This window comes from Salmo trutta, chromosome 9, assembly GCF_901001165.1.
Source record: "Salmo trutta chromosome 9, fSalTru1.1, whole genome shotgun sequence".
Classification (NCBI taxonomy): domain Eukaryota; kingdom Metazoa; phylum Chordata; class Actinopteri; order Salmoniformes; family Salmonidae; genus Salmo; species Salmo trutta.
The window spans coordinates 14,329,405-14,352,185 of record NC_042965.1 but is presented as its reverse complement, the minus strand read 5'-3'; the positions used below and the strand labels follow the sequence as shown (position 1 = coordinate 14,352,185).

The 22,781-nt window shown below is 42.4% G+C and overlaps 1 protein-coding gene across 3 annotated transcripts in view; it reads right to left on the bottom strand.

Moving 5' to 3' along the window:
- The window catches only part of LOC115199974 (homeobox protein cut-like 2), a 122,931-nt gene extending 100,359 nt beyond the window's left edge, over positions 1-22,572 (bottom strand). Inside the window, exon 1 of one of the 3 annotated variants that reach the window (XM_029762572.1) lies at positions 22,463-22,572. In XM_029762572.1, coding sequence (XP_029618432.1) covers positions 22,463-22,525 — 63 coding nt within the window. In that variant the 5' untranslated portion in view covers positions 22,526-22,572. Of the gene's footprint in view, positions 1-19,426; positions 20,299-22,462 lie in introns of those variants that run through there. The other 2 variants (XM_029762573.1, XM_029762568.1) reach the window with 2 other exon arrangements.
- Between the last annotated feature and the right edge of the window lie 209 nt (positions 22,573-22,781).

Genomic DNA, 22,781 nt, shown 5'->3' with positions numbered 1-22,781 from the left:
TTAGGCCTGGCTCGTAGTCGGCTTTCAAATTCATTCCAAAGGGGGTCGATGGGGTTGAGGTCAGGGCTCTGTGCAGGCCGGTCAAGTTCTTCCAAACCGATCTTGACAACCCATTTCTGTATTGACCTCGCTTTCGTCTAGAATGTTATTGTATGATGTAGCATTAAGATTTCCCTTCACTGGAACTAAGGGGCCTAGCCCGAACCATGAAAAACAGCCCCAGACCTTTATTCCTCCTCCACCAAACTTTACAGTTAGCACTAAGCATTTGGCAGGTAGCGTTCTCCTGGCATCTGCCAAACACGGATTTGTCCGTCGGGCAGGCAGGTGGTGAAGTGTGATTCATCACTCCAAAGAACATGTTTCCACTGCTCCCGAGTCCAATAGCAGCGAGCTTTACACCTATCCAGCCAACACTTGGCATTGCGCATGGTAATCGTAGGCTACTCGGCCATGGAAACCCATTTCATGAAGATCCCGACGAACAGTTCTTGTGTTGCAACCGAGGACAAACGACTTTTACGCGCTACGTGCTTCAGCACTCGGCGGTCCAGTTCTGTGAGCTTGTGTGGCCTACACTTCGCGCCTGAGCCATTGTTGCTCCTAGACGTTTCCACTTCACAATAACAGCACTTACAGTTGACCGGGGCAGCTCTAGCAGGGCAGAAATTTGATGAACTGACTTGTTGGAAAGGTGACATCCTATAACGATGCCACGTTGAAAGTCACTGAGCTTTTCAGTAAGGCCATTCTACTGCCAATGTTTTCCTATAGAGATTGCATGGCTGTGTGCTTGATCTTATACACCTGTCAGCAATGGCTGAGGCTGAAATAGCTGAATCGACTAATTTGAAAGGGTGTCCACATAATTTTGCATGTATAGTGTATAAAGGCCCTAGTTCAAAGAATGATGCTTGGGTGGTAAATCTTCATGTCTGTGTTTCCTGTGTGTGAGGTTTTGAGTCTTATAAACACTGTATCAAAGAAGAACTGTAAAGTCAAGACAATAAGAGAGCAGGATGAACATCAAACAACTGGGGACAGAAAAAGTGGATAGCGGGCTTCAAGAGTGGCGCAGCGGTCTAAGGCACTGCATCGCAGTGCTAGAGGCATCACTACAAACCCGGGTTTGGCCGGGGGGACTTTAATTGGCTCATCGCGCTCTAGCAACTCTTTGTGGCAGGCCGGGCGCCTGCAGGCTGACCTTGGTCGTCAGTTGAACGGTGTTTCCTCCGACACATTGGTGCGGCTGGCTTCTGGGTTAAGCGGGTGGGTGTTAAGAAGCTCGGTTTTGCGAGTCATGTTTTGGAGGACGCATGACATGACCTTTGCTTCCCGAACCCGTTGGGGAGTTGCAGCGATGAGACGAGATCAAAATTGGGGAGAAAAAGAGGGTAAAATACACATACAAAAAATATATATATACAGTTGAAGTGGGAAGTTTTTAAACCACTACATAAATTTCTTGTTAACAAACTATAGTTTTGGCAAGTCAGTTAGGACATCTACTTTGTGCATGTCACAAGTAATTTTTCCAACAATTGTTTACATACAGATTATTTCACTTATTATTCACTGTATCACAATTCCAGTGGGTCAGAAGTGTAAAAAAACTCAGTTGACTGTGCCTTTAAACAGTTTGGAAAATTCCCGAAAATGAAGTCATGGCTTTAGAAGCTTCTGATAGGCTAATTGACATAATTTGAGTCATTTGGAGGTGTACCTGTGGATGTATTTCAAGGCCTACCTTCAAACTCAGTTCCTCTTTGCTTGACATCATGGGAAAATCAAAAGAAATCAGCCAAGATAGCAAAAAAAAGAAACGGCCCTTTTTCAGGACCCTGTCTTTCAAAGATAATTCGTAAAAATCAAAATAACTTCATTGTAAAGGGTTTAAACACTGTTTCCCATGCTTGTTCAATGAACCATAAACAATTAATGAACATGCACCTGTGGAATGGTCATTAAATTTAATATTTACACATGTTAAATTTGCTGAAAATAAACGCAGTTGACAGTGAAAGGACGTTTCTTTTTTTGCTGAGTTTATATATATATGTTTATTGGTGAGACACAAGGTCTGGCCAGGTCTGGTTGCTCATGAACAAATAGACAGAAGGTCAGAAAGCACCAAATCTGTGCCGGTCACCATCAATGATCTATTATCAAGGACAGAAAAGATGACCAGTGCACACTGAAGCTACATAAAGTGGGCCTATGTGACCACCAGGAGATATGTGACTAGGTGTCAGTGTTCGATAACCAGTATGAATTATACACCTGGATTATGCAACAGTTGCCCATTATTCTTTTCAAAATTCTTCAAGTTCTGTCAAATTGGTTGTTGATCATTGCTCGACAACCATTTTCAGATCTTGCTATAGATTTTTATAAGTAGATTTAAGTCAAATCTGTAACTCGGCCACTCAGGAACATTCACTGTCTTCTTGGTAAGAAACTCCTGTGTAGATTTGTCCTTGTGTTTTAGGTTATTGTCCTGCTGAAAGGTGAATTCATCTCCCAGTGTCTGGTGGAATGCAGACTGAACCAGGTTTTCCTCTAGGATTTGGGTGTGTTTAGCTCCATTCCATTTCTTTTTTATCCTGAAAAACTCCCCAGTCCTGACCGATTACAAGCATACCCATAACATGATGCAGCCATCACTATGATTGAAAATATAGAGAATGATACTCAGTAATGTGTTGTATTAGATTTGCCCTAAACATAACACTTTGTATTCAGGACAAAAAGTGAATTGCTTTGCCAATGTTTTGCAATATTACTTTAGTGCCTTGTTGCAAACAGGATGCATGTTTTGGACTATTTTTATTCTGTACAGGCTTCTTTCTTTTCACTCTGTCAATTAGGTTAGTATTCTGGAGTAACTACAGCAGGGGTGGGCAAACTTTTTGGCTCGAGGGCCACATCGGGATTTTGAAATTCAATGGAGGGATGTATTTTTTGGGGGGCCAATTGTTTGTTAAATTCAATTTGGGGCCTCCCAAGTGGCGCAGCGGTCTAAGGCACTGCATCGCAGTGCTTGAGGCATCACTACAGACCCAGGTTTGATCCCAGGCTGTGTCACAGCTGGCCGTGACTGGGAGTCCCATGAGGCGGCGCACAATTGGCCCAGCGTCGTCCGGGTTAGGAGAGGGTTTGGCAGCATGCTGGCAACACATTGCCAGGTGTACGGTGCTTCCTCCGACACATTGGTGCGGCTGGCTTCCGGGTTAAGCAGGCATTGTGTCAAGAAGCAGTGGGGCTTGGCTGGGTTGTGTTTCGGAGGATGCATGGCTCTCGACCTTTGCCTCTCCCGAGTCCGTAGGGGAGTTGCAGCGATGGGACAAGACTGTAACTACCAATTGGATACCACGAAGAAAGAAAAAAAATTATGTCTCGCGGGCCGGATTGAAGTGCCCGACGGGCTGTACTTTGCCCCCCCCCCTTGAACTACAGTATAGTACAATGTTGTTGATCCATCCTCAGTTTTCTCCTACCGCAGCCATTAAACTCTGTAACTGCTTTAAAGTCACCATTGGCCTCATGATGAAATTCCTGAGCGGTTTCCTTCCTCTCCGGCAACTGAGTTAGGAAGGACGCCTGTATCTTTGTAGTGACTGGGTGAATTGATACACCATCAAACGTGTAACTAATAACTTCACCATGCTCAATGGGATATTCAATGTCTGTTTTTTATAGTTTTTTACCCATCTACCAATAGGTGCCTTTCTTTGCGAGGCATTGGAAAACCTCCCTGGTCTTTATGTTTGAAATTCACTGCTTGACTGAGGGACTTTGCAGATAATTGTATGTGTGGGGTACAGAGATGATGTAGTCATAGAAAAATTATGTTAAACACTATTATTGCACAAAGAGTGAGGCAATGCAACTTATTATGTGACTTGTTAAGCAAATGTGTACTCCTGAACTTCTTTAGGCTTGCCATATCAAAGGGGTTGAATACTTATTGACTCAAGATATTTCACATTTTCATTTTTAATTCATTTGTAAAAATCTCTACAAACATAATTCCACTTTGACATTATGGGGTATTGTGGGTAGGCCAGAAACAAAACAATCTCTATTTAATCCATTTTGAATTCAGTCTGTAACACAACAAAATGTGGAAAAGGTGCGAATACCTTCTGAAGCCACTGTAGCGAAAGAATTGTAGCGAAAGAAACAGCCCTGGCGCTGTATTTATCATGCACATTACACTTTGACACATACACCTCTTTGGTGTTTATGCTAAACTACAGTTGGAAGCTTCAAGTCATAAAATGCTTATGTGAAAGAAGGAAACAAAGCTTTGCAAATGTCTTGCACTGTCAGGAGCAGGAGTTTTAGGGTTTGTGATGAATTCTATTTGGATAAACATGAAAGGGAGGGGAGAAATGGCTCCAGCTCTAGGAGGTAGGGTGTCAACTGATATAACCCAGCGCTGACATCCAGCAGAACGGGCTCGCTCATTGATGTGGCAACGTCTCATTTTCACCAGTTTGGGAGCAGACAGTTTTGCAGCGCCTTGCGGTTCTTAGTTATCTTCTGACTTTGTCTAATTCAATCAACACAACTCAGATCTGACTGTGAAATGGCACTCAGATCCCTTCAAGCTCAGCAAGTCAGAAAACACAGAATAAGTGGAACAGTCAAACTGACAAAATGAGCAAAGCACATAAGAAATAACTGCTATTTTGTCTCGAGCTGAGACCTTGTCCACTGTGGATGATGAGGAGGAGGGCATGCAAGCTGGCCATCAGCTTTCTGTTGAAGTTACAGCATTGCATTCAGAGGGGACACAGGAGTCAAGTGCTGTGATGACGCTGCAGATGCTGCCTTGCTGTAATGTAGTGTACAGTAGGAGGTCAGCTTGTCACAGGAGACTGAATTCCCCCAGTTAATCACCTCCTCATAATGCTGATGTATCATTTCTGATACAACACTACCAAAATAGACTAAATACAATTATCTCCAACATATACACTGGATACTGGCTCTGCCAGACAAAACATTTTAGCAAACAGACACAACATTCGGATTTAAAGGCCATTAGGGATTAAATTGTTTGCCAATTTCGAGTGGGAGAAGTGGGCGAAATGGTAGGAGAGAAAGGAACACAGGAAGGGAACACCCACCCTCAGCTAGCCCCCAAAATAAGCCCTGCCAGATCACCACAATCCCCTTCCATTCACCTCCTAATTCAAAGCGCCATTACATTATTAGATTTAATAAGCTCAAACAGCAGTTTGGGTCCCATCGTCATTATAAAGCCTTTACTTTCGTGCTGACTGCCAAATCTGTTTTGCACTAGCTACAGACTGCCAACCCCAACAATGGCAGATTAGTGAAGCCCTTCTCCCTTTTCAACAGAGGTTAATAAAAAGTGACAGGGCTAAGTCCGCTCCAATTAAGTATACTGAGAGATATTATAGTAGTTTGTTACATCAGATGGTTATTGGATTAAACAGCATGCACAACAATTACATTTAAATTTTAATTTTCGGCACGCATAGAAAATAGGCTCTGAGTCTGAGAGAGCACGTGTCAGAACAAAGACGGTATTACAATAATCCCTATTGTTCTATCTCCCACTTCTACTAGACATCAGGCCTGGGAATTGCCAGGGACCTCACAATATGATATTATCACCATACTTAGGTGCCAATACGGTATGTATTGCGATTTTCGCGATTCTATATGTATTGTGATTCGATACTGTGATTTTGTTGAGATTCAATGTTCCAAACACATTACTCACCATATGTCTGCTGCAGAGGGACAAGAGAGAGCCATGAGAAAATTAGTTTTGATCAGTCATGGAAATAAAAGTTCTGAAAACAAATTGGCTCCCTGTTTAAAAAGAAGATGGAAAATCATTAGAGTTCTGGTGCAGGTACAGCAAACTAGCGCAAAAAGAATATTGCGATAGTCAAAACGATACGATATATCGTCAAAAATAATATCCCGATATGTAACTGTATCGATTTTTTACCCCCGTCACTACTAGGCATGATAGTGAGAGAGTCACGCCACGAGTGGATGGTTTTCACACATTACTTAATCAATGTTTTCAAACATCATTTGTGGACAGATCTAAATTACACCAAACTAGTGAATGGAACAGGTTGGAAGTTTTATTTATTTATTTTATCTTTATTTAACTAGGCAAGTCAGTTAAGAACAAATTCTTATTTACAATGAGAGCCTAGGAACAGTGGGTTAACTGCCTTGTTCAGGGGAAGAATGACAGAATCTTACCTTGTCAGCTCAGGGATTCAATCTTGCCACCTTTCGGTTACAAGTCCAACGCTCTAACCACTAGGCTACCTGCCACCCCAAACTGGAAGTTAACTAACCCTTGCTAGCATTTATTGAATTGACCAGGCTACTTTAAGTCTTAGTCATTGGTTTTATGTCTTCCTGAATACAGAGTTAGTCAATTTCTCTATACATTTCCATGTAGTAAATCTAGTCTAATTTACAGTATCTACCTTTTCCATCCATGAAACAACCAGAACAATGAGACAAAGTCAATCATCCAAAGACCTTATTTTATAGTGCAGATGAGAGGCCTGCAGTCTGCAGAAATGAAAGCCCACCAGAGAAGATAGTAGCCTAAACACATGACTTTACCAATGGCAGGAAGTAGGGCATTCTGTCCAGTGGTCATCCACCCATCCCTGCACCCCACACTCAGACAGCCCAGTTAGCCAATGCATTGTTAGCACTGCTGGGGTCACTGTAGCCCACCATTAACCTATCCAATATTTACAACCCTCTGCTTTATTAGATGAGAAATCAGCTGTCCATATCTGCCAGAAATATGGACTTCCTCATCTGCAGTCAAATGCTCTTCCCATCTTCTCAGAAATGGCTCATACATGTTCCAGCTCAGGTATACCTGCTGCAGCCAGGCAGCCAGAAGCAGGCCAGGGTAGAAGGGGTTCAATCAGTGTGTCTCCTGGGGTATTCCCCACTGTCCCGTTCCCTTCGATAAATCTCAGTGCTTTACGATTAAGTACATAAAATGAGTCATAGATCTGGACGGTAAATAAGATCTTGTCAGTGGAGCTGACGCCAAGCCAGGCTCCTCCTCCTCCAGATACTCCCTCAGTATCCCAGCCCTCAGACTACTGCTATTGAACTGAAGCTAAAATGTTCCAATAAATAAGGCTGATATTTTCCTGTGGACGTTTATGGTGCCACCCTGAAGCACGATTTGTAAACATATATAGAAAACAAAATAACAAAACAGCAGTGTAAATTCAGACAAATGTACTCATTTGCTGTAAATTCAGGCACTGGCTCCTCTCTTATCGATATTATGAAAAACATCACCATTGGCAAGAAATCCACAAACCGCCTGACCCTCTACTGTCTAACGCATTCACATGCTGTTGCTATGACAATGTACTGTGTTTGTATCTTTTGTCAAAATGCTTCTCACTGGTAAAAAGCTAGGTATCAATGAATCAATCCAGCCATCTAAAGCAGACATATCCATACTGTACATGTATGAATCAAAGACAAGCATTTATTTATTTAATGTACTGACGGCATTTATTTGACTCTTAATGCATGCATGAAATAAACTATGCAAATATCCCTTTTGACTAGATTCACTGTTATATTTAAACTTATGGCAATGTTTAGGAATTTGAAAAAAACAGTGTGTGTCTGAAGAGTGCTCTGTGGACCTGACAGACCAGTCTCAGGGCCGGCCCTGAGGGTTGATGAGCTCAAAATGTACTTAGATGCACTGACGGACACTTGCTTCCCAGCCCCAGCTAATCATTGTGGCCGGTTCGTTTACACTGGTCCAAAATGACTCCCTGAATGAAAGCCTTTGCATATTAAGCAGACAAACAGACAATGGAGACACACTGCTGGTGCACAAGAGAGGAACCAAATATCAGCAGTGACATGGTGGGAAGAGACACAGTGTGCTCTAGAGTGTGTACAAATGGAAATTGACAATCTAACTGATAGTCAGCAGTATTTTAGATAGATTCTATTCAAATACTGTGCATACTGAGAATGTATCTTGAACATAGGGCCTTCAGAAAGTATTCATACCGAATTATTCCACATTTTGTTGTGCTACAGGCTGATTTCAAAATGGATGAAATCCCCCAAAAATCTCACCCATCTACACACAATACCCCATAACGACAAAGTGAAAACCTGTTTTTTGACATTTTTGAAAATGTATTGAAAATTATATACAGAAATATCTTATATACATAAGTATTCACACCCCTGAGTCAATACATTTACATTTACATTTAAGTCATTTAGCAGACGCTCTTATCCAGAGCGACTTACAATACATGTTAGAATCCCCTTCGGCAGTGATTACAGCCATGAGTCTTTCTGGGAAAGTCTCTAAGAGCTTTACACACTTGGATTGTACAATATTTGCACATCATTGTTAAAAAAAAATATTCAAGTTCTGTCAAGTTGGTTGTTGATCATTGCTAGGCAGCCATTTTCAAGTCTCGCCATAGATTTTCAAGCTGGTTTAAGTCAAAGCTGTAATTAGGCCACTCAGGAACATTCAATGTCGTCTTGGTAAGCAACTCCAGTGTATATTGGCCTTGTGTTTTAGGTTATTGTCCTGCCGAAAGGTGAATTTGTCTCCTAGTGTCTGTTGGATAGCAGACTTAACCAGGTTTTCCTCTAGGATTTTGCCTGTGCTTAGCTATATTCCGTCCTTGCCGATGACAAGCATACCCATAACATGGTGCAGCCACCACCATGCTTGAAAATATGAAGAGTGGTACTCAGTGATGTGTTGGATTTGCCCCAAACACAACACTTTTTTCATTCAGGATATATGTTTTGGAATGTTTTTTATTCTGTACAGGCTTCCTTCTTTTCACTCTGTCATTTAGGTTAGCTTTGTGGAGTAACTCAGTTTTCTCCTATCACAGCCATTAAACTCTGTAACTGTTTTCTATTTTTACCTACAGTTGAAGTCGGAAGTTTACATACTCTTAGGTGGGAGTCATTAAAACTAATTTTTCAACCACTCCACACATTTCTTGTTAACAAACTATAGTTTTGGCAAGTCGGTTAGGACATCTACTTTGTGCATGACACAAGTACTTTTTCCAACAATTGTTTACAGACAGATTATTTCACATATAATTCACTGTATATAATTCAGGAAGTAGATGTGTTCTGTCTCCTAGAGATGAACGTACTTTGGTGCGAAAGGTGCAAATCAATCCCAGAACAACAGCATAGGACCTTGCGTAGATGCTGGAGGAAACAGGTACAAAAGTATCTATATCCACAGTAAAACGAGTCCTATATCGACATAACCTGAAAGGCCGCTCAGAAAGGAAGAAGCCACTCCTCGAAAACCGTCATAAAAAAAGACAGACTATGGTTTGCAACTGCACATGGGGACAAAGATCGTACTTTTTGGAGAAATGTCCTCTGGTCTGATGAAACAAAAATAGAACTGTTTGGCCATAATGACCATCGTTATGTTCGGATGAAAAAGGGGGAGGCTTGCAAGCTGAAGATCACCATCCCAACCATGAAACACGGGGGTGACAGCATCATGTTGTGGGGCTGCTTTTCTGCAGGAGGGACTGGTGCACTTCACAAAATAGATGGCTTCATGAGGGAGGAAAATTATTAAGATATATTGAAGCGACATCTCAAGACATCAGTCAGGAAGTTAAAGCTTGGTCGCAAATGGGTCTTCCAAATGGACAATGACCCCAAGCATACTTCCAAAGTTGTGGCAAAATGGCTTAAGGACAACAAAGTCAAGGTATTGGAGTGGCCATCACAAAGCCCTGACCTCAATCCCATAGAAAATCTGTGGGCATAACTGAAAAAGCGTGTGCGAGCAAGGAGGCCTACAAACCTGACTCAGTTACACCAGCTCTGTCAGGAGGAATGGGACAAAATTCACCCAACTTATTGTAGGAAGCTTGTGGAAGGCTACCCAAAATGTTTGACACAAGTTAAACAGTTTAAAGGCAATGCTACCAAATACTAATTGAGTGTATGTAAACTTCTGACCCACTAGGAATGTGATGAAATAAATCATTCTCTCTACTATTATTCTGACATTTCACATTCTTAAAATAAAGTGGTGATCCTAACTGACCTAAGACAGGGAAATTTTTACTAGGATTAAATGTCAGGAACTGTGAAAAACTGAGTTTAAATGTATTTGGCTAATGTGTATGTAAACTTCAGACTTCAACCGTATCTACCAATAGGTGCCCTTTTTTTGCGAGGCATTGGAAAACCTCTCTGGTCTTTGTGGTTGAATCTGTGTTCCCAGCTCGACTGAGGGATCTTACATGTGTGGGGTACAGAGATGTGTGGGGTACAGAGATGTGTGGGGTACAGAGACGTGTGGGGTACAGAGATGTGTGGGGTACAGACATGTGTGGGGTACAGAGATGTGTGGGGTACAGAGACGTGTGGGGTACAGAGATGTGTGGGGTACAGAGATGTGTGGGGTACAGAGATGTGTGGGGTACAGAGATGTGTGGGGTACAGAGACGTGTGGGGTACAGAGACGTGTGGGGTACAGAGACGTGTGGGGTACAGAGACGTGTGGGGTACAGAGATGTGTGGGGTACAGAGATGTGTGGGGTACAGAAACGAGGTAGACATTAAAAAAACAGAATGAGTCCATGCAACTTATTATGTGACTTATTAAGCTAATGTTTACTCTTGAACTTATTTAGGCTTGCCGTAATAAATGGGTTAAAAACGTATTGACTGAAGACATTTCAGCTTTTCATTTTTTATTCATTTGTAAAAAAATTCTAAAAACATAATTCCACTTTGACATGATGGGGTATTGTGTGTAGGCCAGTTACACAACATCTAAATTCAAGCTGTAATACAACAACATTCAGAAAAAGTCAAGAGGTGTGAATACTTTCTGAAGGCACTGTATGTCACACCTTTCCTGAGAGTCCATTTTTAGTCATGTCTGATTCAAAAGAAATAAGTCTGTTTCAGTTTCACAATTGCCATTTCACAACTTATACACTAAGTGCACATATCTCTCTATGTCAAACAATGATGTCTCAATAGTGGTACAAAAGTAATAAGTTAGAAGGTTTTAAAAGAAAACCAGGCATGCAATCAACTTGGAATTCAAAAGCTAGCCTGGCTTCCACAGTTGTAGAATCAGAGAGTGAATAGAGGAAAACAACGGTTTCACAAAGACTCAAAAACAGCTTCCCAAGTCAGTAAGAAAGGAACCTTCTAAAGTGATACCAACTATTGTTCATCTTTGCACAATGCCATATTTAAATACAATATGTGTACTTTAATAATGAATTATGCTGAAGCATCCTTAAACTGAGACACAGGCGATATTTGAGAGCAATTGAGAAGAGTGATAATAAAAGACCAAACGAAATGAAAAATGACTCGTATTTCTCTGTAGATATTGAGTCATTACTAGATTCTGACAGCAGTTGTGGAGTGGGCATTGAACATCGGGTTTATAGGCCTCATTATTTAACATGTTAAGAGTCTCCCCATGGCTCTATGAAAATTTGATGGCAGTTTTACAGCTAGTTCGCTGGCTCCTCAGTCCTACTCAACGTTTATGCTCATGCACATGGGTGAGACAAGCCAAGGCAGATATGATAAAGACCTCTCTATTGGACACACACATATAACAATAAATGTCCACTACTGTGTTTTCCTACAGAAATAGACACCCTACTACACCTTCACTATGGAAAACTGGAGAGAGGTAGATTTGCTGCAGTGGTGCACGGCCTGACTTAGCTGTTTTCTGTCTCTGGATCTGCATACAGTAAAAAAAAAACATTCCTGTAAATAAAGATGGCTGTCCGGCAACTGTCTTCCCAGCAACAATGGTATTGACCGTAGTCAGATGCTAAGCTGATTAAAAATTGATCCATTTCGAAAAAATCTAATCAACTGAACAGGATTCTTTCATAGGGTGGAGTTGGGGTAGTGGTGGGGGGGGGGGGGGGGGGGTCAGCAGCTGACATAGAGGCAGACCTGTCATTAACCCCTGCACCTCCACACAGCCCTCTGCACCCTGCACCCCAGCAGCACACGTCCCTTAGCGCCCCGGGACCAGACACGGCCCAGACGCCCTGAATTATTCAGCAGTCTAGCAGAGGCTACGGCCACCTCGTCTATTTATGCGTGGCAGAGGAGGGTAGTGGCTCTAATGGCCAGTCCAGAGGAGCCCTGGGTCCCAGCGGAGTCGCCCGTGGAGGGAGGAGGGGAGGAGGGGCCATAGCACAGGGCTGCAGGGGATGTGAGAGCGAATTCATCAGTGGCTGAGGTCACAGCGGGTTAATGATGCTGCACGTCTAGACGGACGCTGGGTTCACACCCTGCCCAAAAGGCTATGGGTAGTGAGGCCAAGGTCCACTAATACTTTTATCTCTAAAGGAAAACCGGTGCCAGAACATTAACTCTTTGGGGGCATTTATAATAAGCTGGTGTTATTGACTGTTGCCATGGATCCACACATGGTTACACTGGGTGCATCCTCCCTTTCATATTTCAGCCAACACATAAACCAAACCAAACAATGACCGGCTGCTGATGATTTCTATTGGTATTTGCAATATGTTTTAATGGTGCCGTCTACCGCCACATGCTATCTAAATAAAAATCACTCAGCTGTAGAGAGAGTTCACTTCATATCAAACATAACTGAATAAATCAAATTAGAGGATAACTCTTCAAATGATGTTCACTAGGAGGAATTGTAAAGCTCGCCTGGGCAACCCCCTTGATTACTGACTCCATACACTTACCCCCTTATCATCACACAGACAATTAAAACAGCTAGAGTGGCACCCCCACCACGGCAGAGAGTCATTCAATAATCAGGGCGAGAGGGTGAGGCACAAGGGTGGGGTACACTGTTGGCAAGCATCCCATCACCATGAGTTCTATCTGTCACCTTGGTGACCATGTCCCAGTGCATCCCGCCCTCTCTCTCTAAGGGATGAGCAACTACAGGAGAAACAGCCAGTGGAGACTACACCCCCCCCCCCCCCGTGTATTCCTGAGATTAGCCGATCAACAACAGCAACACACATATCAAGTCAAAGTAGCAACAGCAGAGAGGGGAGTAAGTTCATATTCACAAATGGACTGCTCCCAGATGAAAGCTATAGTGTACTCAAGCATCAAGCCATTGTCAATTCAGAGGACAAATAGACAATAAAGTCCAGGCTGGTGTTGAGCGGCATTTTTATAATATCGTCCAAAAGAGATTCATGAACTTCAAGGTTGAGTTCTTTGAGAGAGAGAGTGTGCTTGATGAAGCGGAATGAGTTTAGCCTTCAATAGGTATAGGCCTATTTACTCCCACTCTCTGCCACTGCACGCGTACTCTGCTTATCCTGCATCTGATGCCAAGAACATTTACTGCTGAGGTCAACATCCCTGCCATGATTGAACCCAACCAAAGGCATCCCAGGCTATACAGGACACACATCTCTCCCACTTACACAAATGCAATTTCCACATCTCTTCCCCTCAAAGTGACTCTGCCCATAACTCAGAGATCCACGTGGGCTCTCCTGATGGCGATGTCACAACAAAGAGAAAGGTGGGGGAGACGCACGATCAACATTCAAAACACTGGGAAAACAGTAGTAGACAAAATACAACAACCAATGTCAAATGTGTCCTAAATACACATTTTATACACAAGCATTGCAAACAAGTTGTAAATATGTGGTGTAAATCACAGTTGTTTTGTGTGTAGTATGGCTATGGATAATGAGCATGTGCTATATATATATATACATATATATAAATATAACATTCATCCACCACAAAATTCCTCAGTCACTCCAGAAATGGGCTTCATATAATGCACACACATGCAATTTGAGAGCAACATGAACTCATCCTCTGTGCAAAGACGGTCATGCTGCCTACAGCTACAACTCCTAATGTGAGGAGAGAGAGCACCTAGGGTAAGGGATGCACCTTAAAGGCTGCCCTGTTCAGCAATATGTCCACTGGTGTCATAATAAAGGCCATGGCCCTTAGGTTTAAACCTCCCTATTGCTGCTCTTCTCTTCAGGGTTTTCTTCCTCCAGCCCCATCCTGCAGAAGCCTGGAGCAACGTTTAGCTAAACCTGCTGGCCTACGTAGGCAGAGAGAGTCCCCTGAGGGCTGAACAATCAGACAATTTCAAGATCATGAAGCATTAAACCAATCCCGGCAGGGTACACTAATTAAACAGCCGAGCCCGGTACAGCCAACCAATCCCCACAGAGCAATTAAATCCATCCCCTCTAAAACACTGTAGAACCTGTCTGGGGAAAACCGCAGAGAGAGAGAGAGAGAGAGAGAGAGAGAGAGAGAGAGAGAGAGAGAGAGAGAGAGAGAGAGCGAGAGGGAGCGAGAGTGAAAGAGAGTGAAAGAGAGAGAGAGAGGGAGCGAGAGAGCGAGGGATAGAGAGCGAGAGAGGTAGTGAGAGAGAGAGCGAGAGAGTGAGCGAGAGAGAGAGAGAGGGAGCGAGAGCGAGAGAGGGAGGGAGGGAGCGAGAGAGGGAGAGAGGGAGGGAGCGAGAGAGAGAGAGAGGGAGGGAGCGAGAGAGAGAGAGAGGGAGGGAGCGAGAGAGAGAGAGGGAGGGAGCGAGAGAGGGAGGGAGGGAGCGAGAGAGGGAGAGAGGGAGGGAGCGAGAGAGAGAGAGAGGGAGGGAGCGAGAGAGAGAGAGGGAGGGAGCGAGAGAGGGAGCGGGAGAGAGAGAGGGAGCGAGAGAGAGAGGGAGCGAGAGAGAGATAATATATAAAATTCATCTGGAAAAAGGGGAAAAACTATAGGGGAATGCAGTAAGAGACTAACAAGGGAAATTGAAAAGGAGCGATTCAATTCTGCTCTTTGTTCTTCTTCTCCTTTATATTATTTTTAATTACGATTCAAAATGCCTGTACAGTCCCTTTGTTTTAACTGGGGGGGGAGAGAGTCTGTGACCACATTATAATGCAAAAACAGTGACCCTGTTGCCATGAAAGATTGCATATTTAATTCCGATTAGAGAGTTCAGGAGCCACCTTGAAACTAGCAGAAAGAGAGACTGCCTTAGGGCCTACTTTACACACGCGCAGAGCTGCTAACACAGTCGCAACACACAATCAATACCCCCAACGTCCTCCGCCACCAAAATAAATTAGAAAGTGACAACAGAAGAATGACATCAGTTGCGATTCCAAAAGAAGTGGTTGCATGGAAACGAAGGCGTGTGGAATGGGGAGCGGGGAGCATGGCTATGTGGGGGCAGAACTGATCTCTGGGACATTGCTCTCTTTCGTCCCTCAGGACATAGTGACTTCATCAGTCAGATCATTAAGGAAACACACTATAAATAAATCCTTATGAAACACATTCACTTTTTTGAATGTACATTTGCGGTCTATGTTGTTCAACTACTTAGGCCAAAAGCAATCAATTAGAAAAAGGTAAAGGAGCCAAATGTGAGGGGGCAATCAGTCTAAGCTGAGTCTCCATTTACCCACTAAAGCGTATACATCTTAAAAGCCATCAATGTTCATAGACAGAGCAAGACATCAATCAAGGACCCAATGAATGAATGAATGAAAGACACTATTGTTTAGTCTACATTTGTATGGTGAGTAGCAGAAAGATATCTCCTCCCATGTTAACTGTTACTTAGATGGAAGTTCAGCGACAAGACAAATGCATTTTCCTCATGACTTTATAAAAAGCCGAAATCACCAAAGAAGAGATATGACAAGAGCAGTGGTGGCGTCAGGGAAACAGGAGCCTGGATGGAGAGATAGACTTGGTCTCTCTTTTTCTCGAGTGAGGCGGTGTATTAATCATAGAGCAGCGCTTCACGTCTACACTTCCTGTTCCTCTCCATTAAAAATGATAAACTGTTCCTCTTAAAGCCACTCGCTCGCTTCACGGTCCCAGTCTGCACCTTTCGTAGTAAAAAAGCAGAACTCTTCTCAGATTTATTTTATCCTGCTCCCATTGTTGGAGATGAATAAGATAGTAATTAACTGGAGCGGGGGTAGCAGCTGCACAAAGACAGGACTGGCTAACATAACAAGCCTGATCCATCTGTTTTTGCTGTAACCCACCTTTTGTATTATTTCTATAAAATGGAGGACATCTGCTTAACGATAACAAACGCAGTTTGGATTCTCAAAAGAACCATTGAAAGAGAGGGACCATCTTTTCCCAGGTCTTCCCTCTTCTGTTTAAATGAGGACAAATGGGCCCTAGAAAGATGTACAACGCAGAGCCCACCGTATTCCTCCTCTCCAATAAACACTTTGAGCAAAGACACATAATAAGAGCCCCGGGATCCCCATAGAGACCCTTGAGAAGAGCAGGGAAGCATTGATCTCATGAGCTTAGGGGCCCAGGAGCACCCTTCACACTACGCTCACCTCCGCTGCACAACAGAACAGGCCCGCCAGCATCACCACCACACATCATACACCATACAAAGCCCAGCTCTCACACAAAAACCAGGGTTTCTTCTTTTTTTTTTATCCGTGAAGGACAAAATGGACAATAGAGGGAATGAATTAAAGCCACTGAAGCCCTGCCAAATGCAGCAGAGGAAAGGTGGAATAGGGACGAGAGAGAGAAAGATAGAGAAAACAGAGGAGAATTGAGGGGATTCAATATAAGCTCAGTAAAATGGAAAAGAAAGGCTTGGTGTTCAATACGTCTGCAATGCCGTCACAGTCAAAACAAATAAAGAGGGTCCACTGTAGAGACACCGCTCAATATGGACTCGCTTGGCAGGGGGACTGGCTGTCAGCAGGGAGAGAGGACACAGATTTATACCCATGCCGATGAGCCATTACCTCTCCCTAGAATCTTCCATCTCCCCTCGCCCGCTTGCCTGACACAGTGCTAAGGAAAGAAGAGCCTGTCTCCTGCAGAGTAATGTGTCCCTGAAGTTTGGTTAAATCTGGTTATTTACTCCTGCAATGAAATTGCTTCAGTCTAGGAGCAGCGGAATAAAAGAAACAGGAACAGGAAATAGATCATGCCTTTTGAGAGAAAGCACTGTCAACTACCAAATGGGGATTACTGCTGAAAAAACCGGGGTGCGAGCTTTGGATAGGATCGGGCTTTTAGGTAGGTCTGAATGCTAAAGCAGAGGGTGAGACACCGGAAGAGAATCCTACGAGTCATGAACAGATGATCAGACACAAATCTACCATTCTTAATAATAATAACATCCAGATGTAGATCCTCGTTAGAAATTGTCTCACACCGTTCAAAAAAGAAAGCCTACTTCGAGTTTAGCGAAAGCATGAACCTATCATCATTACAAAGACATCCTCACGCACCCATAACAAACCGAGTGTACTTATTCTGCAAACCGGGAGATGAATGAGGCAAAATGGCTGTGGATGGCAGGTATGGAAATCTGCTTGAAGGAAGGTCAAAGTGATTAAGGTGACATTAATGACAGGTCTACTCTTTCTGTGGGAATGCTCACCGTAGCTGTCTCTAAACCCATTTGTCATTCCGCTCCAAATGCTGAAGCATCTGCTTTGAAGTCTCTACCACTAATGCTACATAGAGGTTAAACAGCTTAATGCTGAAGTCAGTTTCACAACTCTCTCTAATGTTGCCTGCATTTTATGTACCCGTGTTATGGCTCCTGGATTTCACAGCTCAATTTACCCCAGCTAGTCTTGTAAAAGCTATCTATTTTCTTATTTGCTTTGTATTCACTGTCAAAGAATAAGAGAGGGGCTTATGGTAAACGAGACCATGACAGACGTTAACCTTCTGATATCTCCCAATGAGGAGGAGGTGTGAAAGCATGTTTGAAGAATGTTTATGTAGCAGGGTACAAGATGCAACACAGACCTGTGGTGGTGATGCGCAGCTTATGTCCCACTGCTTTTTAAAACGATGCTTAATCCACTGAGGCCTTTTGAGAGAGGTCAGTCAAAGAGGAGATTGGAGTGACAGCTCTAAAGGGATGGTCATTTCTTCCCCTTACTCTAGTAACATTTTGTTCAGCATTTGAGGTCAGCTTCAAAGCTTAGCATCTGACTCTGCATGTGTTTGTATGTGGGAGTGAGTCAATAAAAATCTGCACATCTGCATTACCTTGCGTGCGTGAGTATGGCTGTCCTTACGTGATTAATATATACACTATGGAGGAGGTAAGTGGGGCTCCCGAGAGGCGCAGCGGTGAAAGCACTGCATCTCAGTGCTAGAGGCGTCACTACAGACCTTAGTTCGATTCCAGGCTGTATCACAACCGGCCGTGATTGGGAGTACCATAGAGCGGCGTACAATTGGCCCAGCGTCGTCCGGGTTAGGGTTTGACCGGGGTAGGCCATCATTGTAAATAAGAATTTGCTATTAACCGACTTGCCTAGGTAAATAAAGGTTAAATAAAAAATATATATAAAAAAGTGCGCAGATGCATACGCACAGGTGTGCGTGTATGTGTGTGCAAGAGTGTGTCTGTCTTTGTGTGCATTTTCTCATTGCATACCCTGGGGGCTCTGTCTCCACCCATGCTGCCTCCCTGGGTTGCCCATGCTGTTTGTTGTTGAGGCTATCAATGGATGCCTCAGGAGCTATTCCCCCCTCCACCTCCTTTATAGATCACTCATTGGACACAGTTTTCTCAGGACACAAATCCTAACCCTCCTCTCAACCCTATAGTGCCCTAGACCTGGCATTTCCGGTAAATTATTAGATTATGGTAGCGCCTAATGTTACAAAAACCAAAGTACTAAAGCATGAATGAAAGAGACACAGAGAGCTGTTTTCACAGCCAATTTCAGATTGCAGGGTTGGGTTTAGGGGGGCGGGAGCTGCTAGCAAACGGCGTACAGAGAAAGCAGCCAGGCTCACAGGATGCAAAGCAATTTCACTGTTTGGCAATACTGTTGTCTCTGTCTGTGGATTAGAGCTGACACGAGAGTGCCTGAGTCATGCTAAATGTAGAACAATCACAGCCTTTTGTTCCTGATCTAGACTCAACCCCTCAGAGAATGATGGAGAGAAGAGTATGGAGATGCATGGGGCTGGAAAATGGCATCAAAAAAGCATATTGCTAATAAACCATAAAAAATGAACACAGAATTATATCACTATAAGACAACAGAGGGATCCTCGAATGAATTGAATATAAACTGGGACCACAGTAATGATATTAAACTAAAGTTAGTGAGTACATTTGGATACGATTACTTGAAACTTTGAAAACCCACATTGCATTACACTTCAAAATGTACCTGATTGATAGTTGATTACTTTAAAGAAATAATCTTCTAAATACATGATATTTCCTCAATTCTATTTTGGAGAGCTAATGTGTGACTTTATATACGAATAAAATGCACAATGTTATTACAATGTAATAACTTCTCGTAAACTGTGTCCTCTTGTAGTCGGACCTCACCTTGGGTCTGAGAATGCTCCCTACTGGCTGATTGATCTCCTGGGCTTTCTCCCTATTGGCTGAGAATTGGCTTGGGCCTGGCAGGACAGCTCCTGACCCGTCCTTTTCCATGGTCGCCAACGGAAATGCCATCTGGCTGGTGTGAATGATTACCGCGGCAATGTCCATGTGACTTGCGGCCAGCGAGAACGAAGGTCACTCCACTTCCATGCTCTCACTTTCCCTGTCCTGTTTTTACAAAGCTGTGGATGAATCATTCATCTCAGACTATTCTACCACAGAAATCTAGTTCATAGACATGGTATATTTCACAATCCTGTTTGCTGATATTGATAATAGCACTGAAAGGGTGATGGATTAAAGTCTGTCTGTGATCAGAGGGGCATGTCACACTTTGATCTGGAATAGATGATTCATAGCAATGTTCTTTAAAATAGACACCAGGATGGTGAATTGAAAGGAAGCGACAATGAAGGTACTCTGATAATGTAACATGCCATGTGACATGTTTTTGTTCCTATGGCATCGGTATACCAAAGAGCAAGAAAAAACTATAAGATCTCCCCTGAGCTTCAATTATGTCTCACTTAGTTAATAAGCATGTTATTACCCTTTGCTGGTGGTGATCTCCAGATATAGATTGCCACTGGTATCCTTTATAAAATGAATTGAATTTCAAATAGTCAATATGCAAATACGACCTTGACAATTATGGAAAACCATGTCATCAAACCAGCAATGCACAAAATATAAGATGATTTTGACCCTGGACAGACATATAAATTGCAGCCTAAATGTTATGGTGAAATAATTTCTGTCAATGACAATTGATTAATAGAATAATTCATAAATGACTGTAGGTATAGAGCTACAATATACACTGAGTGTAGAAGGACACCACCTCTTTCCATGACAGACTGACCAGGTGAATCCAGGTGAAAAATATGATCCCTTATTGATGTCACTTGTAAAATGTGACTGTAACTCAATATTAGGAAGGTGTTCTTAATGTTTTGTGCACTCAGTGTATATGTATGTATATATATATATATATATATATATATATATATATATATATATATATATATATATATATATATGTTTTATAGTCATTTCTATAGATTCTAAAGTGTTTTCTTCACTACAGAAACTCCAACATGACTGACATCAATATTGGGATTTTCAAGATGTTTCTATTGAGTAATATTATCAGAAACGACAAGTTAGACATGTTCTTCTTTTCAACCTTGCATTATAAACATTACGTTTTCAAGTTAAGATAATGTGCACAAGTACAGTGAAATGCTTTTCTTGCCAGCTCTAAACCCAACAATGCACTAATCAATACCAATGTAGTAGTAAAAATAACATAAGTTAGAATTACTATGTTACACAGAAGATCAGTGGTCTTCCTCAACGTTGTCGTAGATATCTGCATCTTTTTGGTTGGAAATACTTTATTTTCAGCTAATCTTAGCACAAAAGCTTTCAGACCTCGTTCAGGTAGGAAAAAATTGAATTTTCTAATTTAATTAGTCTGCTGAAACCTGAAAAACGGTCCTTACATTGGATATTTGATTCTAAAATTAGCCACTAATACAGGGTTGCAGCAAACGAACGATGTAAAAGCATGCTATATTTTGTAGGCTAACAGGCAAGATGTGAATGAACCCCTACGTAACACAACATAGCTCAACTCGCCCTTTGGATCCCCGACTACATGAGTAGTCTAGCGATTGGGGGGCAGAATAACAATCAGCTCTGATTTCTTCTCCGTAGGCTTTTCCGCAGGACCTGACTTGCCATGCTCCTGTCATTTCTCATGTTACAGAACATCAATCATACGGCAGACAGTGCCCTTGCGCTGGCCGAGCCTGATTTACAAACATTAGCGGGGAATACAATTACACAGTCCTTGGCCGAATAGCCTGGTGCTCACAATGCGGCTTGAGATAAGGGAACGCGGCTGAAAACGCAAAAGCTTATTTCGTACTGAGACGCACAGATAGGCGAATTACATCGTCAACACTGTGGCTTTTTAGTGATGTCAAGTGTTACCGAAATGTTATTGAAACGGGTTCATTATAAATGATATAACATATGCTATATAGGAAGTCAGCAATATATTGTGAAACTATCTGTCAATTTACTAGGCAAGTTTGTAAAACCGACTGGATCATTGACAACTTTGTGATAACCAAGTCAAAATATGGGCTGTCTATTTTGTAAAAACATCATTCAGATGTCTGACTATTGACCATTGAACACGCTTTGCATTTAGCCTGCATCTATAGTCGACACACTATAATCATTTTACACGCATGTTATAACGCGCACCACCGGAATGACCAATAGCCTAAATGATAACATCATAGGTAGACTAAGCCTATCTTCTACTTTTCTGATTGGGTTATAGTCTAAAAGAGAAATAACAAACAGACAATCAATTAGCCTGGTTATATGGCTTGAATAAGCGATCACGATTATTTAGCAGATGAACAGAAAAAAAACTTTCAATCTAATTGTGCAAACAAAGTTGATTTATATCAAAAACGAAAGGCAACATTTTTATCATACATAGAAAATAAAGTAGAACCAAATGTCGCTAAAGAGATGCAGTAGAATGCACGACCACCATGTACAAATAGAATAAAACATTAAGCTGGTAAAAAGTTACGTCCTCGGAGCTAAATTCATGAGGGCATCAAAAGTTTCCGTTCTCTATCTACACCATGATGAGCACTATAAACAGAGAATCGTATAAAAATATAAGGGTTAAGTCGGTGGTGTTGAACCCAGCGGTGAACGCAGAGCGGAGGCTATACAGTGCGCCTGTGCTACTCTATGGTCGGTGCTCCATCGCTGATCAATGATTGAACTGAACAAAGGCAGAAGAGGATCAATTTCTAATAACTATCAATGCAACGCCGCCGATTTCTTTCTCCATTCGTCCACAGTTTACACATTTCGCATAATTTTTAAGTACATAATGTTATATGAACAGATATAACCAGAAGGGTAAAGGATAACACTAACCTGAAGCCGCCGTAGATTAAATTTCTTCCAATATTGAAACATCGATCCCACATCGGCGGCCATCTTGGGGATATTGAAGAGATTTTTTTCAGCGGCTGCAATAAATATGTGGGCTGGATTCCCCTCGCTAACAACGTTTACGATAAGGCTACTCGTTCTACTTGAACAGAAATAATAATGAACACATGAACGTCCACTGAACTAACACAAATATGTTTGTTAAAAAGCAGTGATATCCCGGTGGACCCCGAGTGTTCTTTTCTACATAAAAAAAAGAATATCCATGCATTTGTGCAGTCCCGGATATTAACTGGACAAT